The sequence below is a fragment of the Maylandia zebra genome, linkage group LG8 (genome assembly GCF_041146795.1).
Source record: "Maylandia zebra isolate NMK-2024a linkage group LG8, Mzebra_GT3a, whole genome shotgun sequence".
Classification (NCBI taxonomy): Eukaryota; Metazoa; Chordata; class Actinopteri; order Cichliformes; family Cichlidae; genus Maylandia; species Maylandia zebra.
Window position 1 is genome coordinate 1,921,085 of NC_135174.1, and position 17,560 is coordinate 1,938,644.

The 17,560-nt window shown below is 46.4% G+C and overlaps 1 protein-coding gene across 3 annotated transcripts in view; it reads right to left on the reverse strand.

Annotated features, from left to right (window-relative positions):
• Nucleotides 1-492: 492 nt before the first annotated feature.
• jmjd1cb (jumonji domain containing 1Cb) overlaps nt 493-17,560 on the reverse strand; it is a 122,129-nt gene continuing 105,061 nt past the window's right edge. For all 3 annotated transcript variants that reach the window (XM_004570373.6, XM_004570372.5, XM_023153592.3), the window contains 18 exons: nt 16,113-16,275; nt 13,277-15,701; nt 12,060-12,261; nt 11,236-11,450; nt 11,013-11,165; nt 10,778-10,867; nt 10,528-10,652; nt 8,400-8,634; nt 8,068-8,285; nt 6,174-6,512; nt 5,908-6,076; nt 5,730-5,820; nt 5,489-5,619; nt 4,639-4,761; nt 4,243-4,382; nt 3,963-4,139; nt 2,540-2,671; nt 493-1,932 (listed from right to left, as the gene is read on the reverse strand). In XM_004570373.6, the coding sequence (XP_004570430.3) occupies nt 1,840-1,932; nt 2,540-2,671; nt 3,963-4,139; nt 4,243-4,382; nt 4,639-4,761; nt 5,489-5,619; nt 5,730-5,820; nt 5,908-6,076; nt 6,174-6,512; nt 8,068-8,285; nt 8,400-8,634; nt 10,528-10,652; nt 10,778-10,867; nt 11,013-11,165; nt 11,236-11,450; nt 12,060-12,261; nt 13,277-15,701; nt 16,113-16,275 (5,221 nt within the window). In that variant the 3' untranslated portion in view covers nt 493-1,839. The remainder of the gene's footprint in view (nt 1,933-2,539; nt 2,672-3,962; nt 4,140-4,242; nt 4,383-4,638; nt 4,762-5,488; nt 5,620-5,729; nt 5,821-5,907; nt 6,077-6,173; nt 6,513-8,067; nt 8,286-8,399; nt 8,635-10,527; nt 10,653-10,777; nt 10,868-11,012; nt 11,166-11,235; nt 11,451-12,059; nt 12,262-13,276; nt 15,702-16,112; nt 16,276-17,560) is intronic.

Consider the following 17,560-nt stretch of genomic DNA (forward strand, 5'->3'; position numbering starts at 1 on the left):
ACAAAAAGGAAAAAGAGAAACGGGGCAGGTTGGGTGGTCGAATCATCCGTCCCCACCAACGCCAACACCAAATCTACGCCCTTATTTCTAGGCTTTTCAGGGCCGAGTACAATAACCTCAGTTTGATCTGAATTAAGAAGCAGAAAGTTAGCAGCCATCCAGGTCTTTATGTCTTTAAGACATTCCTGCAGTTTAACTCATTGGTGTGTGTTATCTGGCTTCATGCACAGATAGAGCTGGGTGTCATCAGCATAGCAGTGAAATATTCACAGGCTGCTCGGATTGAATGACCTGCATAAAATGAATTAACGAATTAAGATGCACATCTTCTGCACATTGTAGTTTCAACACATCTGTGTCACATTAAGGAAACCGCTGTGACGTCGTTTGTCCTTATCAGTTCTCCCACCCAGAGGTCGGGAAAAGGAGACGGCACCCTGTGAACAGCTCCCGTTCTCCCTCAGCCCTCAATCAAAAACACAAAAGCAAATCTTAGATAAATCCATTTTAATGGAAAATGTAAAACCCTTTTGAACTTCAATGTACAAAGCATGTAACACTTGCAAGTTAAAATTTGAAATTGAAGCAAGCCATGTTTTAAAAAAATACCTCAGTGGATGTATATATGTACATATTATAGTTCATTTTTTCTTTATTTTATGTTTTAACTTCAAAATGTCACCATAGTAAATCCTAACAAAAACAAGACAATCAATTCTTTTCTTAAATAAATTACATCTTTTCTGTAAATGTCTCATTTTTACAGCAAATACTTATTTCATAAAATGCTGACGTGTATAAGCCATTTCGTTTGTTTTTTCCTTTACATAATACAACTTTACACAGTCTACAATAGTTTGGCAGGTCATTTTCAGAAAATGTATTTATGGCATGAGGACTGTAGAGCGTCAACATTTCCCAAAGTACAGGCATTAGCTGGTGTGTGTGTGTGTGTGTGTGTGTCCTCCATCACAGTAGAGCCGTATTACAACTGAAAAACAGCAAAAGAAAACAAACTGTACAACTCACATTTACATAATGCATTTTGTTTCAATAACACTGCATTTAATAGAGCTATGAAATAAATACATCTTCACAGAGGAGATAAAACAAGGTTAGATGAAAGAAATCCTGAAAAAAAAGCACAACAAAACTAGAAAAAAGGACAAGAACGACACGAAGGAACGAGAAACGAGGGAGCAGCAGAGGCTACTGACTAAAACAGCTGAGATTTCTGGTTTGCATTTTCCGCCCTCGTGTGTCTTTTTGCCTTTCGAAACATCAGAGATGCCAGTTTTGATCCTAATGCTGCTGGTGATGCTGACGCCATCAGCTGTGTTAGCTGCTGCCATAGGTTAGAGTTCCTGGCCTTTATCGTCCAAAGCAGTGAGCGCGGCTCCACCAGTGCTGCTACGACAGTCTGAGCCTCCGTGGAAACTGCATTTCAGCTGGATGCAGACGCGTTTGGAGGTTTGTAGTGCTGATTCACTCCATCACACTGGCTCTAGTGAGGCTCCCAGCCAGCGTTCGCTTTGTGTTTGGAGCCTGTGGGGCTTTCAGCCCTCTCAGCCCAGCTGCTCTTCAATTTGTCTCCTCTTGGCACTAAAGGTTTGGGGTGATGACAAGGGCGGCAGTGCCTCTCACTGGCCACTGGATGTGTGACATGAATGTGGGTCACACTGTGAGGTCCTCTGGATCACATGACCAGCTTTGAGCCAGCCATTTATTGTGGTCACGTGACACAGCCCTCCATGGCAGAAGGAGGAGGGTGTGGAAAGGGCGAGGTGCTGATGGGAGTCGCAGCCATCTGTGGAAGGCATGAACGAGGCTGAGAGGGCATCATGAGTTGTGTTCCTCGTCGTCTTTCTCAGAGCCGCTCTTTCTAAGGGAACTCGCTGCCTCCTTCACACAATGATACAGGATGTTCTTCACCTGCAGGGAAACAGCAAGGCGACACGGTGTAAGTGCTGGACCTCATCCATTTCTTTTACAAGACTTATGTTCAAATCTCAAACGTCAAGCAGCCTGTCAAATCGCAGACACACACCCAGTACTGCCAAGCAGCAACCTTTGGACCTGAGAAGCTGCCGTTCCTCTGAGGACCCCTTGAGGCTCCACAAACAAGTCCATTCCCATAGGTTGCCATATAACCAACCAGCATTAAAAGCTGTGTTCACAGTCTGCCCCCCCAAAATGTTTTTTTCCCCTGTGTGGATATTTCATAACAAGCGTGCAGCAGCAGTGAAGGTATGGCTGCTCTGACTGACTCGTGTAGAACTGCTAGCTGCTAGGCTTCACCAAGAGTCACTGAACTTGACCTCCCACTGTGGAGCATTTTCATGTCGTTGTCTGACACAATAAGATCCCTCTGATGATGACTGCCCCTCTGACAGTCTTCGCTTTGGTTTTCAAACACAAACGCAGCAGAATACAGACGATACGGAGACGGAGTCTAACTCAGCCACAGAGCTTTAACCACAACGAGACTGCTGTGCTCGGTGTTCTGCTGACGCTTTTTGTGTGGCGTGTATTGTATTACCTGTAGTTTGTCTTCATAGTTGACCTCCTCGTTGTTGGGTCGTAGCTCCTGGGTCAGGTGGAAGGAGTTAGCCACGTGCTCAGGAGACACAAAGTCATTGATGACTTGAACACAGCTGTGGAGGTTTTGGACCTGCAACAATCACAGAATATCAAGTAAAAATAAGCCAAACACATCGATAATTGAGTGTGCCTATGCAGATTTAATATTCTTCTTCTTATTTTTCTTCTTCTGCCTAAACCTTTGCAGCGAAACGCGTCGTAGCTTTGAGACAACGCTTCCATATATCATTTCAAGCGGCTCGATTGGGTACGGTGTGCCGGGGATTTTGGTGGTTTTTGCAAAATTCCCCAAAACGAATAGATTTTTAATTGTTCCCCATTCATTTGAATGGGAACACATCTGAAAAAGGCACAAACGCAGGCCACTTTGAAGGCCTACTGCTCGGCCAGAGTTGATCACAGAAACATCATTCAAACATCACATGGGTCACAAGACTTTGGACTGTTATTGACTAAAACCATGCTTCGATAGCTTTTATGGTTTTTTCACAACATCAGTATAAATTTTAAGAAAAATTAGATTTTTCCTGCCACGGAATGATCATGTGACCTGCTCTAAAGACGGCGTGGGGAATCATTTGAAACAGAAGTCTTTCTTTCCCGCCCAAACCTTTTGCTCTACATGTATATTATATACATCAGAGCGTAGCTCCATTGTCCTCTTTCACCCAGTCACGTTTGAGACAGCATGTATGGATCTCTCAGAGATGAAGCGCAGCCTCCTCCCCGTCTCTCCCCCACAGGCAACCATGTGTCTTTACACTGTTACCACCATGATAAACACTACAGATATGATAATGTAACAACGGGATATTTTGTAGACTGGAAACGTCTTTCACTCACGGTGAAAGACGTTTCCTGAGAGTTTTCTGTAGGGAAGCAGTTGTTTCAAAACTTGAATCTTGTTTGGCAGCTGTGTGTCTGAGTGTGCGTTTCTAGTTAGTTAGTTACTATAGTAACCAGTCCTCACAGCTGATGACTGTTTGAAACGCCACGCACGCAGAGCCTGACGTCTTTGAAACCTGACCCAGCAGCAGCTCAGGCACACTCAAAATGACTAGTTTGTGTAAACCATCTGCTGCCACAATATTACGTACAATCACACCATCACCCAAACTGTGTGAAACTGTGTGAAAGCTCCACTGTGCAATAAGAATAATAAGAAATAATGTCAACTACGCTGCATTCAGTTTAAACTATGAAACATCAAACACCATCACTTCCTCTATTTTAATTGTGCGCTTCACAAAGAGGCCGCCGACTATTAGACTGATTTCATTTCTGCTGCATTACATTTGGTAGAGTTGGACGTGTTGTCCTTATCAGTTAGTGATCAGTGTGTGTGTGTGTGTGGTAAATACCTGATGCATGGCCCCTGCAGGTATAAGGACAGAGTCTCCCAGGAATTGAACGACTGTCCAGCCCTGGACGCCATGCTCATCCAGCAGCCGCTGACGCTGCTTCCTGCTCAGGTACCATGCGTGCTTTCTGATGGAGTCCTGGTCCAGCGACACGTCCAAACCCTGCTCCTTAGAGAGCTGAGGTGGTTGTTGTTGAAGGGGAGGAAAAGGGTTTTCTAGGTCAGCGCTACGCTGAAATTCACTAAATTCACGTTTTGAGTGTGTTTCTGCGAGTGCCGACCTTGTGCAGGAAGTCTCGGACTTTGTCCATGTCTCTGTTGAGGTAGATGTGCCACAGCGCCCCTGGTGTTTCACTCGAGTCTTTTAATCTCTTTCGAACCCCCTCATCTAGATCCTCCTCTTCCAGACGCTTCAACACTCCTTCAGAAAAACAAACTCGTCGTTCATGTATTATCATTTTTTAACAACGACCTTTGTCAAACTGTATCTATGTCATTCAGCTCTCAAAAATCTAAACTAACAGTCGTTTAGTTTATGACATAATACAGTAAACAAACCACAGATTAACTCATGTTTAGTTTTCTCCATTTTGACTCTTTGACAAAGTTTCTCTCAGCCAGCGATTCAGGTAATGCTAACAGCTCCTGTTAGCCCTCACACGTTTCACCAGCCTTACCAGTTTTGGACAGGACTCCATTGCCTTTGGCTATTCCAACATAGACCAGAACAGAGACCACATCGGACACTTCCACGTGGAGTTTTGCAGTCCCAAAGTCCTGGTCCTGAGATGCAGCTACACCTACAGTGACACCATAAGAGCACTTAAAATAATGCATGTGTGGAACTTTATACACATAGTTCTGAGTATTATGGTAAATGGCCTGTATTTGTATAGCGCTTTTACGAGTCCCCCCTAAGGACCCCAAAGCGCTTTTACACACCCAGTCATCCACCCATTCACACACTGGTGGAGGCAGCTAGGGTTGTAGCCACAGCTGCCCTGGGGCGCACTGACAGAAGCGAGGCTGCCATATCGCGCCATCGGCCCTTCTGGCCAACACCAGTAGGCAGTAGGTGAAGTGTCTTGCCCAAGGACACAACGACCAGGACTGTCTGAGTCGGGGCTCAAACCAGCAACCTTCCAATTACAAGGCGAACTCCCAACTCTTGAGCCACGATCGCCCACATTATATTATATATGTGGTCATCCTGCTCCTATGCCAAAAAAGTAATGAGCTGGTAAATAAGATGCGATTTAAGACCTTTAAATGTGTAGTTTTTATGTCCTGGGGACTGAAACTCAAAATAACAGCTAGTGTTGGTGGGAGGGCTTTCTTCTCAAAGAAAATGGTTTTCTGGGAAACCTCGACTCCAACTGGGAACGTGGAGGCAACCTTGACACACTCAGCATCATTTTCAAGTTTCTTTGTAGGAACAAAGAAATCAATGTCACGATGAGCCCCAGAAAGTTGATTCTGATGAGCAGAATCTGGCACTGCTAGATATAAACTGACGGCTCCTCTTACCATAGGCACAACAGAGTCTTGGCCCCAGATCTGGCCTGACAAAGAATGAAGGCAGGTGAGAAGCCAGGTTGAGGTTCCCTTCTGGATCAGAGTACTCTGGCAGAGGCAGGTTCTTCATCAAGTCATCATATCTGCAATGAATACTTGTATTTAGACGGCTTCGTCGTCACTACTGAGTCATTTACGTACCTTCAGACCTGTTTTTAAAAGCAGTCTGAGGATCAACACCGGTGCTGTGTACCTTGAAGGCATGAGGGCCATAAACTCTTCTCCAGATGGCCAGTCCATCAGTCGGTAAACCATGGGCTCGCCATCTTTGGACTTTGGTCGCTCTGAACAGTTGCAAAGGATCCAGTCAGACTCGGTCACTGATGGTTTACCATAGTAATGCTCACAAGACTAAATGCAGATGAACTTACTGGTGATGTCTTCAAATCCATCCCAGAACTCCTTGATCCCAGAGTTGGACAGCACCTGGTCTTTGCAGTTCAGGAGGTCTCCCTGATGGTCTGCAAACTCCTGGTTGAAGGAGTCGGCCTTCCACAGACTGGCATTCAGTCGCTTATGGATCCCAGACACCAGCACAGGCTACACAAACACACAAGACACACAATGCATCTCAACACCAGGGTGATGAAGCTTAGTGGAGCACTGCTAAACCGACTTGCTGTACACGGATGTGCACCTGTCCGAGCTTCCAACACTCTCTGAAGAGCTTCCAGTTGTTCTGGTTGCGGTGATCTCTGAGCCACAGTAGCCGTCTGTTGTTCAGCCAGCAGTGAGGGATGTCTGGATGCTGACTGCTCGAGTCCTCCGCTTCTGCTGCAGTAACAGGTGCTGACTTCTTCTTCTCTGCTTTGGCTTCCTCAGCTGGGGCGTTATTGTTGATACTTAGGGTGATGGGCTCTTGCTTCGCTGACAACTTAGTGGTGATGTTCTGGCGGCTGGCGGGGATTTTATTCTCTACAACCGAAGCAATGATGTCATCGAGGATATTGGGCATGCTCCGCCCACCCTTCCCAGTCTACAGAAAAAGGAAAGAGGATCACACATATTACAGGAAATAAAAACCTGTGGCTTCTGTTTCTTTTTCCTTTCTTTACATTATGCTGGGACATGGGAAGTGGTCGGGTAGGACTGGACTGAAAAAGCAGCCCATGTCCAAAGATAAACTTTAAAGAGTTTCAGAAAGACGGGAGAACTATGGCTCGAGGCCGCTTTAGACAATTACACAAAAGTCTGGCTCCTTGGAGCAAAAATCTAAAAGAATAGGTGCAGCTTAAATAAATAAAAAAATAAATGATTGCACACAAACATCCTCTTACATCCAAAAACAGAAGTGGAGGTGATCAGTTATCCTACCGTTTGCTGCTTTGTTACTTGTTCAGACTCCTGTTTGAATTGTGAGCATGTCCTGCATTTGTTTTTTGGGTTACAACTTAATGTATCCTTTAAATTTCTTTAAACTGTGCAAAAGTCTTGAGCCACCCATCATTTGTCTATATTGTGACTAAGCGAGGGGAGACTGTCACTGTAACTTTCTATAAGAGAGTTTGAAGGTTGGTCTTTCTCTGATTCAGTTCCTGAAAGAAGGAGCTTGAAAAGAAAAGAGAACTGACTTCTTTAAGTTTCTTGAAGGCGTCTCATCTCTGATCCAGAAAGCTTCTTCAGTTCTAAGACCAAATGGTGGAGAGTTCCGGGGTATTTAGGTCCTAGTGGGAGCCCTCTCTTCAGAGGGTGGCTGACCCACTGTTGATCATGTGGCTCATCCAATGAACCACGACGTGAAAGTCATGGGTCACTATCAGCAGAGGTCTGGGGTGAAACCGCTGTCAGAGAACCGATTAGAACTAAAGAAGCTTCTCGGCTGAAACTTCCAGTCCAGTCACTTTTTGCTCCAAGCTCCTCAGACTACCATGACCTGGATGACTGAGGATCTATACAGGCCTAATTTTAAAAATGTCATAAAGTTTGGGAAAATGATTTTTATAACAGTGTTCTGTAAATACTTCCTGCAAAGAGGGCTGTGTACGAGTGTTCAGAACCACTGCCAGGCATGGAGAGCATATTTGTCACTGACCTAATGATAGTCTGGGCTCTTATCTGTCCCTGAAAAATATTGGCCTTAAAATTATTGCAGCGATTTATCAGAGATGTGCAGAAAAAAACTTGCTGCATTCAGGATCCAGAAATGAATGATTCACATTTAGTTTCTGCATTTTATGCAAGAACATTAGCAGTGCAGTTAAATAATCACTTTATGCTTTCATTATCAGAAGTCACCAATAATCAGAGTGCACGCATCACTTCCTGTCTCCTATCCTGCTTGTTCAGTTTGCACAATCTGTATTTGATCTGCTACACACAGATGTCTGTATCAGTATTTAGGCTCAATGTTATGATTCTGGTATAATTACAGAATGCCTGTACACTTTACAAGCTACATAAATGCATGTGCCTCCACACAGCTCCCCCTGGTGGCTACACAAGACATCGCCATATCTGCTGTTTAGGCCATTTTAAGTGGCTATACCTGTATGAATCATATTTAAACACTGAACACAGCAGACTCTGTGTACCTGTGAAGCAGCGGAGTAGACCGGTGCAAAGGCAATTCCTGCGTCAGTGGAGCCCAGCTTCAGCTTCCCTGCTGTGCTGGTGAGGAGATCTCTGAGTGTGGAGCCCTGCTCTGTACTGTTACCCAGTGAGGGGGTTTTGCACTGCTGCAGGACTTCCAGGCTGTCCCCTACTTTGTCCTCCTTCACAGATTTACCCAGCACCACCGACTCTTTGTTTTCTGTTACAAAAAGAGGACGGAGCCAAACTACACATTCAGCGAAACATTTAAACTTAAAGAGTTAATGGTGTGGACGGATTATTAATAATAATTTGTGGCTTCTGTTCCTCTCACCTTTCTTTTCCTCCCTGGATTTCCGCTCTGCCAAGTCTGCCAGGAAGTGCAGAGGCGACTGGGACTCTGGCGGGGTGATGGGAGCATTTGCACCGTCGTTACCTGGACTGGTTCCTCCACCACCTCCTCCGTTAGTTTCTGACTTAACTCCTCCTAGGTCAGAGGTCTGCAGAGAGCCTGGCTCAGCTTTCACCAGGGACAGCTTGTTGCTGTGATTCAGAACATTCTGCAGAACCTGGACAGAAGGAACAGTTGGATGAACTCACTTAACTGCATGAAATCACAAAGCCTTCATGTCAGAGGAAGAATAAACTTTATTTAAACAGTGACCAAGCAAAATGCCTGTCCACAGTATTGATATCCCCTGGGTTACAGGTTGATAGATAGCTATGATCACCACACACAGCTACTGTATTATTAGTTCAACCACAAAGCTGTTAGAAAACTACTGTTAAGCCTGCTTAAAGTCCACCATTCATTAGATAGAAGAGCCCAGATAATAGCACCTGTTTTCGGTTCACTTACTACTAAACCACAGTCTATGATTAACTCTAGTGCAGGAACTGATGGACCGATGATGCCATTTCTGTATGTTAAAGCTATTAACCATGATGTGGCTGGTGTCGGCTGCAGGTCCTGTGTCTCTCACTCAGCAGTGGACCACAGCGACCCACACATGTTGATCTAGTCTGTGCCACAAAGGTAGCATCATAACAATGTCATAAAAGACTGCCCCCACCCTACCTATCACTTAGAAAACGTTGTCAATGACGTTACACGGTCAGTGCTTACAGCTGTGAATGGCCCGATCGATATCTATCATCTATTGTTTTGCTTTACGAGTCATGCCCACTGGTGAAAGCTATTCTTTTCTCTTGATCCCATTTTATCTTTTCTTTTCTTTGCAAATGTGGTTTACTGGTGACAGCACTCATGTTCCAGTGGTCCCACTTAACATATCTGTCTTATGAGCTATCATTCCAGCGCATGTCTGTATCCCGTCTTCCTTCTCTCACCCCAACCAATCACAGCAGATGGCCCCGCCCCTCCCTGAGCCTGGTCCTGCTGGAGGTTTCTTCCTGTTAAAAAGGAGTTTTTCCTTCCCACTGTCGCCAAAGTGCTGCTCATAGGGGGTCATATGACTGTTGGGTTTTTCTCTGTATGTATTATTGTAGGGTCGACCTTACAGTATTTTTTGTTTTTTTGTTTTGTTTTGGTTTGTTGTTTTTCCATAACTTGTGTATCTGCAAATATACACATTCTGTATTTTTCATATGAAAGAAACTATACTGTGGTGGGGCTTGCTAATTTCTTGTTTTTGATTTATGTATGTTATGTTTTGTTTTACTTCATATGTTTATATGTTTCATATGTTGTTTGTTTAATTTAAGACAAAAAAAAATTAAATGAATGAGAGGTAAAACTTGAGGGGGTAGGGACAAATAAGTAAATACTTCAGCCTACTCCTTTTCAAACAAATAATGGAATGATATTTTGTAATGATTGTGAAGGCACATGTTTGAAATGTTTGAAATAAAAATGAACTGAACTGAACTGAACAGTATAAAGCACCTTGAGGCGCCTGCTGTTGTATAAATAAACCATCTGCGATTCATCATTTTGTGTTGCAGTCAAGGCCAGACTGACTTGCTGCACCATCCTGTGGAATTACATGTTCTGCTCTGTATCATGGAAATTAATGAAATGAGTCAGAGGCAGAGAACAAGCGTTTTCAATGTAACACAAATCCAATGTCAGAGGAAGTAGATCTGCAGTGTGTACGCACTGCTGAGCAAACACACAGGCCTTTATCTCTATATCGAAATGTGACTACAAACCTGAAGAAAGCCAAAGCCCGGGGTCCTGTGATACTGAACAACATACATGTCATGATCATTTCAGCTAACTCTCAGCGTGTTGGGCCATGCACCCATCTCACTCTACATTACCACCACTAACAATCACAGGCAGCATCGCACTATGCTGCTTTTCAGCAGTGAGCGACCTGCCACAAAAGCACAGCTAACAGGTTTTTCTGACCTGAACTCTGCACATTTTAAATTCAGCACCTCTTCAGAAAGTCTTGACAGTGAGTCAGGATGTCATTGACTGGAAGAGGGTGTGGTACCTGTGAGACTCCGTTGGTGGCAGGCAGTTTGGTGAGAAGGTTCTGTTTGCTGGCACAGGGACAGTGAGAGCTTATGTTGTGTTTTTCTCTCAGGGCGTGCATGGACGTCACCAAGTCTGTCAGCACTGAAACATCAAAATCAAACACACAATATTAAATAATTGTGCTGCAAAGTATCATTCAGTCATAAAACTACACACCAGCTGTTGTTCAGGGAAATAGCAACACAAAGAGCTAGGATGGACTGTACCTGAGCCAGGGATGATCTGGGTGGGCATGAGGTGTTTGTGGTCGTGGGCTTGGCCTTTAACACACTTTAGCCATCCATACAGCTCTTTATCTGATCATAGAGAGAAAAAAGTCCCGCAGTGAACACACTCAGACACAGTGGAGAGAAAGGTTACATACACGCGCATGTTGCTGAAAAAGACTCCGGTTCAACCGCTTCTGACTTTTGGTGAACTGTCCAAATAAGCCACACTGACCTTTGGAGCTCTTTCTCTCCTTGGCCTTGTAGCAGTCTAGGCAGACGACAAAGCCACATTTCTGACAGACCCAGTGGATGTTGAAAAGTGTGGCTTCACATGCGTCACACATCTCCCTCACCCCTCTCACTGCTCGCTTCCACGCCAGCTTGGCTGAAACACACGATAAAGGTTCAGAGGAAAACACGCTAAGACCTCTGACACTATTTTTGAGAAAACTTACCATCCTTCTTAATCCAGCTGGATGCAGTATTCTCTGTTGCTACCATCTGACAGAACTTGTCTCCTATGAAGCTCAGGATGTACTTGGCTGTGCTTTGGTCCAGGTGGCTCTGCTCCATCGGCCCCGGGACCCACAGGCTGAGGGCCTCATCGTCAAACTGGTCTGGAGTGGAGAAGCCATCCATCCGGATGACGCCATTCTTGCTGTAGGAAAGCCTAGATGAGAAGAAACATGAAGGCTATCTCAGTAAGGTGGTGCACACGTGTAGGCTGGCTGTCCAAAGAGGAAGCTGATGAAAGAAGCGCATCTACTATAAAAATGTTCAAACAAGGTTGTGCGTGACTGTATTTTGGTTTCGGACGTGTTTTTGGTGACAAAAAAACAAATGTTGCTTATTTTGTCCTTACAGTCTTAATCAAATAGCTGAGAAAAAACCAAAAGTGTGACATGTTTTTAAAGCGCATGTAGTTTTAAACATGACGTTACTCTGAATCCAGCATTAAAGTGCCAGACTCCAGAAACAGACACACGCACTAAAGCAGCTTTTACTCTCAAACAGAAGCACGAAAGAGGCCTGATGTCACAAACAACTGTTAACTTGTTACACACAAAGTTCAATAGTCTGACTCGTGTTAGCCAGGATGGGTGAAACTGTCTAACACCCAGGCAGCCTGCTTCAAACAAAGACTTTATTACCACAGAGGAAACAACAACATCAATATGACCTGGACGGATCATTTCAGGTAAATCTCAGCAGGTGTGGCACTCTACGAAGGAGCCAGTGCACAGATAAAGCAGGAGAGTTCATAGAGTGAGTGCTTTACCGTCTGAAATAGTAGAAACGACAGAAGACGGGGGAGTGAGCGGGCTCCTCCCCTTTCTTGCTGCGGACCACCCTGCACTCCCTACACTTCTGCAGGTTGGGGCCAATTTCTGAACATGAATCATCCTGCAGGAAGGACTCTCCCGTCTGCTTCAGCTTCTTCACTTTCCTCCAGTCCTTGAGCACAGAGCGAGGGATCCCATCTAACATGCATAACATCATAATCATTAACTGTGACTACGCTTCATTTTTAAATATTAACATAGAGTTGCTCGTCAAGAGAAACACAGAAAATACATCAGATAAAAGAGGAGATTTTCTTTATAAGCAGGGCGTAGATGGAGACGCGCTCACGTCTTTGCCACATTTTCTCTCATCTGAAGTTACAGAAATCACTCTGAGTAATGTGACTTCAATAAATAACATTTGATTAAGAAAAGCATCCAAGCAGTTTCCCTTCAGAAAGAATGAATATTATATCCTCTGATAGAACATATGAGACCAGCAGTCACATGGGTGCTTCATGCCACACATGCTGTTTAGCATCTACACAAACAACCTTTTATGTGATAATGAAGCTAAAGCTGGGAGGTCATAACTGTCACTCCTGTGTATCAGAATATCTTCACTGTCACTGTAACAACAGAATTAAGAGCAGTCCCTGCAGTGCCACGAAAGTTTAAATATACTTACAAAAGAATAATAACAGAAAAGAGGCAGAAGCTCATAATGAAGGAAACCTTACTGCACCTGCCAGGCTGAGCTGCAGGCTGTGTCAGACACCTATACTCATTTATAAATGTAATTGTTACATCAAACAACACCTTCACCTGGACTCTGTATAACATGCACGATGATGCTTCTGGAAAGTGAAGCCATGCAGAAATACTAAAGCTGTGCTCAGAAAGAATATTCAGACTCTTTAGAGTGTGCGTGAGTATGAGCACGGCGAAACTACTCCCTGAGTTTATGATCGCAGCTGCTCATTTTGCAAATATAGCCCGTGTTATGTTCAGGAGGAGGATGATTCATTGATCTGTTACACAGTTTTGTTCCTTCGAGCTTCCCGAGAACACGTGAGAGACTCTGGCTAACACTGATTCATTGTGTAAATGTTACCCCCACAGCTCCCAGTTGCACTGCTGTGACAAAAACACTGTTGCATGCTCCCTAACAGCAGTGACACAAACCTACAGCGAGACACGAGCGAGGACTTACTGCTGCTGGCCAGTTTGAGTTTAGTCTTCTCTCGGGCTGATCTGAAGATGCCGTTGGGCTTCACGTCGTCTTCCTCTCTGTCGTTGTCTCCTTTCTTTTTGGCCATGTCGTTCTGCTTCTTCTTGTAGGTCGGTTTAGGCTGACGCTTGGCTCGGCCCTCCATCTTGCTCTCGCTGGTGTCAGAATCATCTCCCCCGCTCTCCGAACCAGACTCGTATGTGCGTTTGTTCACCCTCCTTGACCCCACTTTTCTCTCCTCCCCGCCTCCTGGAGCTCCGGCCAACTTGTCCTCAGGCTGTCTGTCTCTGTCACCTTTGCTTCCAATGTCTTTGCTCATCTCGACCTCGTTGGAGGTGGAGGCGCTGAGATTGACGGTACAGGGCTTGATCATTTCTGACATGGCTGCTGTGTTGCTTGTGGTAGTGGTGCTCGGACTTTTCTCCACTTTCATACTGGAGCTTGTAGTGGTAGCGGTGTTCCTGTCCTCCTCGGAGTGCCGGGTTAACCAGGCTTTCTTCAGCTTGTGGTAGTTGTTGGGCTGCGCAGAGCTCGGTAAGGCTGATCCCAGGGACTGGCCATTAAGCAGGGGACTTGACTTGCCTGGTGTGGTACTCCTGCTCGCTGAGCTATTGCTGCTGCTGTCAAACGAGACCGAGGAGGCCTGACTAGTAGCAGGTGGAGGCGGGGAGCTGGAAATGGGGGTTTTCTCAGTGGAATCCACAGTTAAGGAAGAATTTTCAGCTGTGACTGACGAGGGAGGAGTAGAAAGGTTGCTTCTGGACTTTGCCGCAGCTAAAGCAGCTTTGTGCTTCTTGAGGTGGATAAACGAAGAGGCGTAAGGCTGACTCGAGCCAGAGATTGAGCTAGGTGTTGGGGTAAGGCTTGGGCTGGGGCGGGGTGCTCCTGCTACACTCGCAGGATTCAGAGAGACGCCTGGAGATGCGTGTGAGCCAAAGCCCTCCTGGAGCTCCTTTTCCGTCTCTGGTCTTATATGGCAGAGCACCCGACCCCCAGTGCCAGGTTTGAGCGCTGCAAAGTCACATCGAGCCGAGTAAACTGGCTCAGGAGTAGCGCTCCTGGTTTTACTCTGAGAGCCAAAAGCTGAGGAGACTAAAATAGCAGTCCTGCACACAGAGTTTGTAGCACCGGCTCCCACAGGTCCTGACACACCTGGCACAGGAGTCTTTTTATAACCCTCCAGGTTCAAGTTAGGCTGGATGACCCTACCTGCTGCAGGTTCTCGTGGACATTCGTCCTGAAACTTCGATGTGTAGAACCTCCCCTGGGGGAGCTCTTTGTGGATAAGAGCACCAGATTTCTTAGCACCAACGGGACTGTCGTACTTTATAGACGATCGCACAATGACCGATGCCATTGCCGACTGGGGCTTATTTTTAGAGAACCCCTTATCTCCAGAGCACACCACTCCTCGTTCCTCGATCAAGTCTCTGCCTTTGCACCCATCTGCGGATGGAGCCGCCATCTCTCCGGGGGTGGCAGAGGCCACAAAGGTGATGGCAGCAGCAGTCCCGTGACCTTTGATGTCCCTGAGCTCTGGCAGCAACGTGGGGGGCTTCTGCTGCTCTGCTGATGTTTTGCTACCAGTTACTGGCTGAATGGGAGTGAGGGTTGGAGGAGAGAGGCGTCCACCGTGCGCGGCTCTTTCCCTCTCTGCAGCCTCTTTGCGTTCCAGCGCGTGCTGTGTGGGTGGATGGAAGACAGGTGCTCGGTGGAGAGATGGCATTGCCCTGAGCTGTTGCTGCTGCTGCAGGTGATGATGGTGATGGTGTTGGTTAGAGGCTGAAGATGAAGAGGACAACGTGGAGGAAGGAGGAGAAATAGCAGGGCTGCGACGGTCTATCCTGTCTACGCCTGCGTGGAGCTGATGCTGCGGCTGAACGAGGGTCACCTGCTGACTGAGCTGCTCCGTGATTTTCCCCGCTAAACCTTCTCCTCCCTCCGGCTGGTGCTTGATGAGAGGAGGGGGCTTGGAGAGGGAGTTTTTGGAGCTGGTGTGGTAGCTGCTCATCGACAGAGCTCCTGGGCTCTGCACGGCGGCCCCAACACCGGCCACGACCCCCGGGGCCCCCATCGACACTTTGTCATAGTAAGGACCGACATCTTTGGAGGGGTAGAGTCTGGGAGGCTCATTCACCACACTGTTAGACAGCGTGGTGTAATAGTTGCTCTTTTCTGACTGCATGGTATGAGTGAGGGCGTGGCTAGTCTTGGGGCTTGGCGAGGGAAGACCCGGCATCCGAACACAAAAGCTCGAATCTCTGCTTCTCTCTCTGTCCCTGTCCATCGCAGGGTCGACGGAGCGCTGTATTTTAGCCGTGAAGGGAGCGACCTCAATGCTCTCCTTCAGGATTTGACGGTTTTCCTCTTTGTATTTGCAGGCGCGGTCTGCTGCCTGGAGCGCCTCCTGAGAAGAAAACAGAAACGCTGCAAGAAACGCTTCTCACACTTTCTCCTACATTTGTCACTAAAACAGAGACCACGGCCATCACAGTCAGTTTAAATGAGGGCTACACTGAGAAACGGGAAGCAAGGGCCAGACGATCCATAGACTTTAATCAAGTGGAAAATAAATGTCTGCAAAGGCATTTGACATGCAAGCTTAGCTGAAAGTGTCTGTGCAGCATCAGCTTTGCTTCTTAACAAAGTGATAACAACAGGGTAGCGCGCTGATATGGCCCATGTGCTTTAATATTTACACATGACAGACAAATATACGACTCTGATGCCTGAATGTGTCCGCTACTCTCAACCCGCCTTTCTTCCATCTGCTTTAAAAGTGAGTGTTTATCAGGAGAGTGTGCGAGCAGCCACGTACCTGTGGACTCGTCAGACGGGCCTTGCTGTGGGGATCCAGGTAAAGGCGGTGCAGATGGACGTCTTTTCCTGTTGGAGTGCGACTTCTGTCTGTCTGCTCCTGCTTCAGCTGTGCCAGTGTCATTGTCCTCATGGGATCCACGTAGCCTTTCTTATCCACATCTCTGCACACGGACAGGACAGATATTCAACTTCATGAAACAAGCTTTTACCATCTTTTTCAACAACTGCTCCTACTGGAAAGATCTAACTGTGTGTGTGCAGGTCAGTGTTCATGACTCAGAAACAACTGATGGATGGTTTAACCTCAGCCATGTTTTGTGTTGGGTAGTCAGTGATGTTGGTTGTGTAAGGTGGCTACAAGCTGCTGAATGAATGGCATTCTGGGTAGACTGCTTCTGTCATGGTCCGCGGCTGGTGTCCAAGGAGCTGATGGGATGCCCACGCCCACGCGTGTGGCTGTCGACTCCACACCTGCATCCCATCCCAGGCGATCAGGTGGACCATTTAACCCAGCTCTGCCAGCTGCTCCACGCCAGTCCGTTAGTCGCCTCTCAGCGGTAACATGCTTCCACGTGAAGGTGGTTGCGAAATTCTCTTTTGCTGGAACAAACGCTAACCCTTTCCTTGTGCGCTTAGGTAACAGCTCGGCGTGTTTGGAGCCCTCTCCTGCCCGCCTGGAGTTTTTGGATCACTACTGGCACTCGTCTCCTCTATTCACCTGGAGTTTCCCCGCCCTCCCTCCGGTTCCCACGGCCCCGTCTGGACCGTAAGATTAATTCTCTACCCACGTATGCTGTTATTTCTCCGTTCCCCAGTAAGCCTCTTCCTCTTTCTGTTGTAGCCTCCCACAGTCCCGATTACGGCGTTCCTGAGTTATTTCCCGGTCCCTTGGTTTTCTAGTTACCTGGCGTGTTTTCCTTTGACCCTTCCGGGACACCCTTAGTTAAAATAAAGTTTTTTGCGTGCACCCTGGCGTGTGTCTCTGCTTCTGGGTCCAGCTTGTGTGCTGAACTACGGTTCATGACAGCTTCAGTACGGCGTTAGTGCCACTTCATCTGAGGTATTCCCTGCAGCTCAGAGCCACCTCAGGTCTGCTCTGTGAGAGCTCTCTGAACACGGAGCTTTTGAAGTAAAGAGGAGTTCAAATGTCCAAAGCAAATATTCAGCGGCTCCTATATTTTGTGCTTCTTTTTACCCACAGTAGTTAACTTGTTAATGCATATTGAAGCCACCAAAGAATTTCCTGCTTCCCCTCAGTGCACGTTTTCATTTCATGTGTGAGGTTCAGTAAGAAGTGAAACACAAACATTTGTGTTGTACGGAGAATGAAGAAACTTAAAGACTCCTTAGAGTACCGTGACCTGCGAGACCGTCTGGTTTGACAGGAAGTAGTTCTTTTCCTCAGCGTGGATTTTCTCCACTCTTCAATAACAACAAGTCACAATG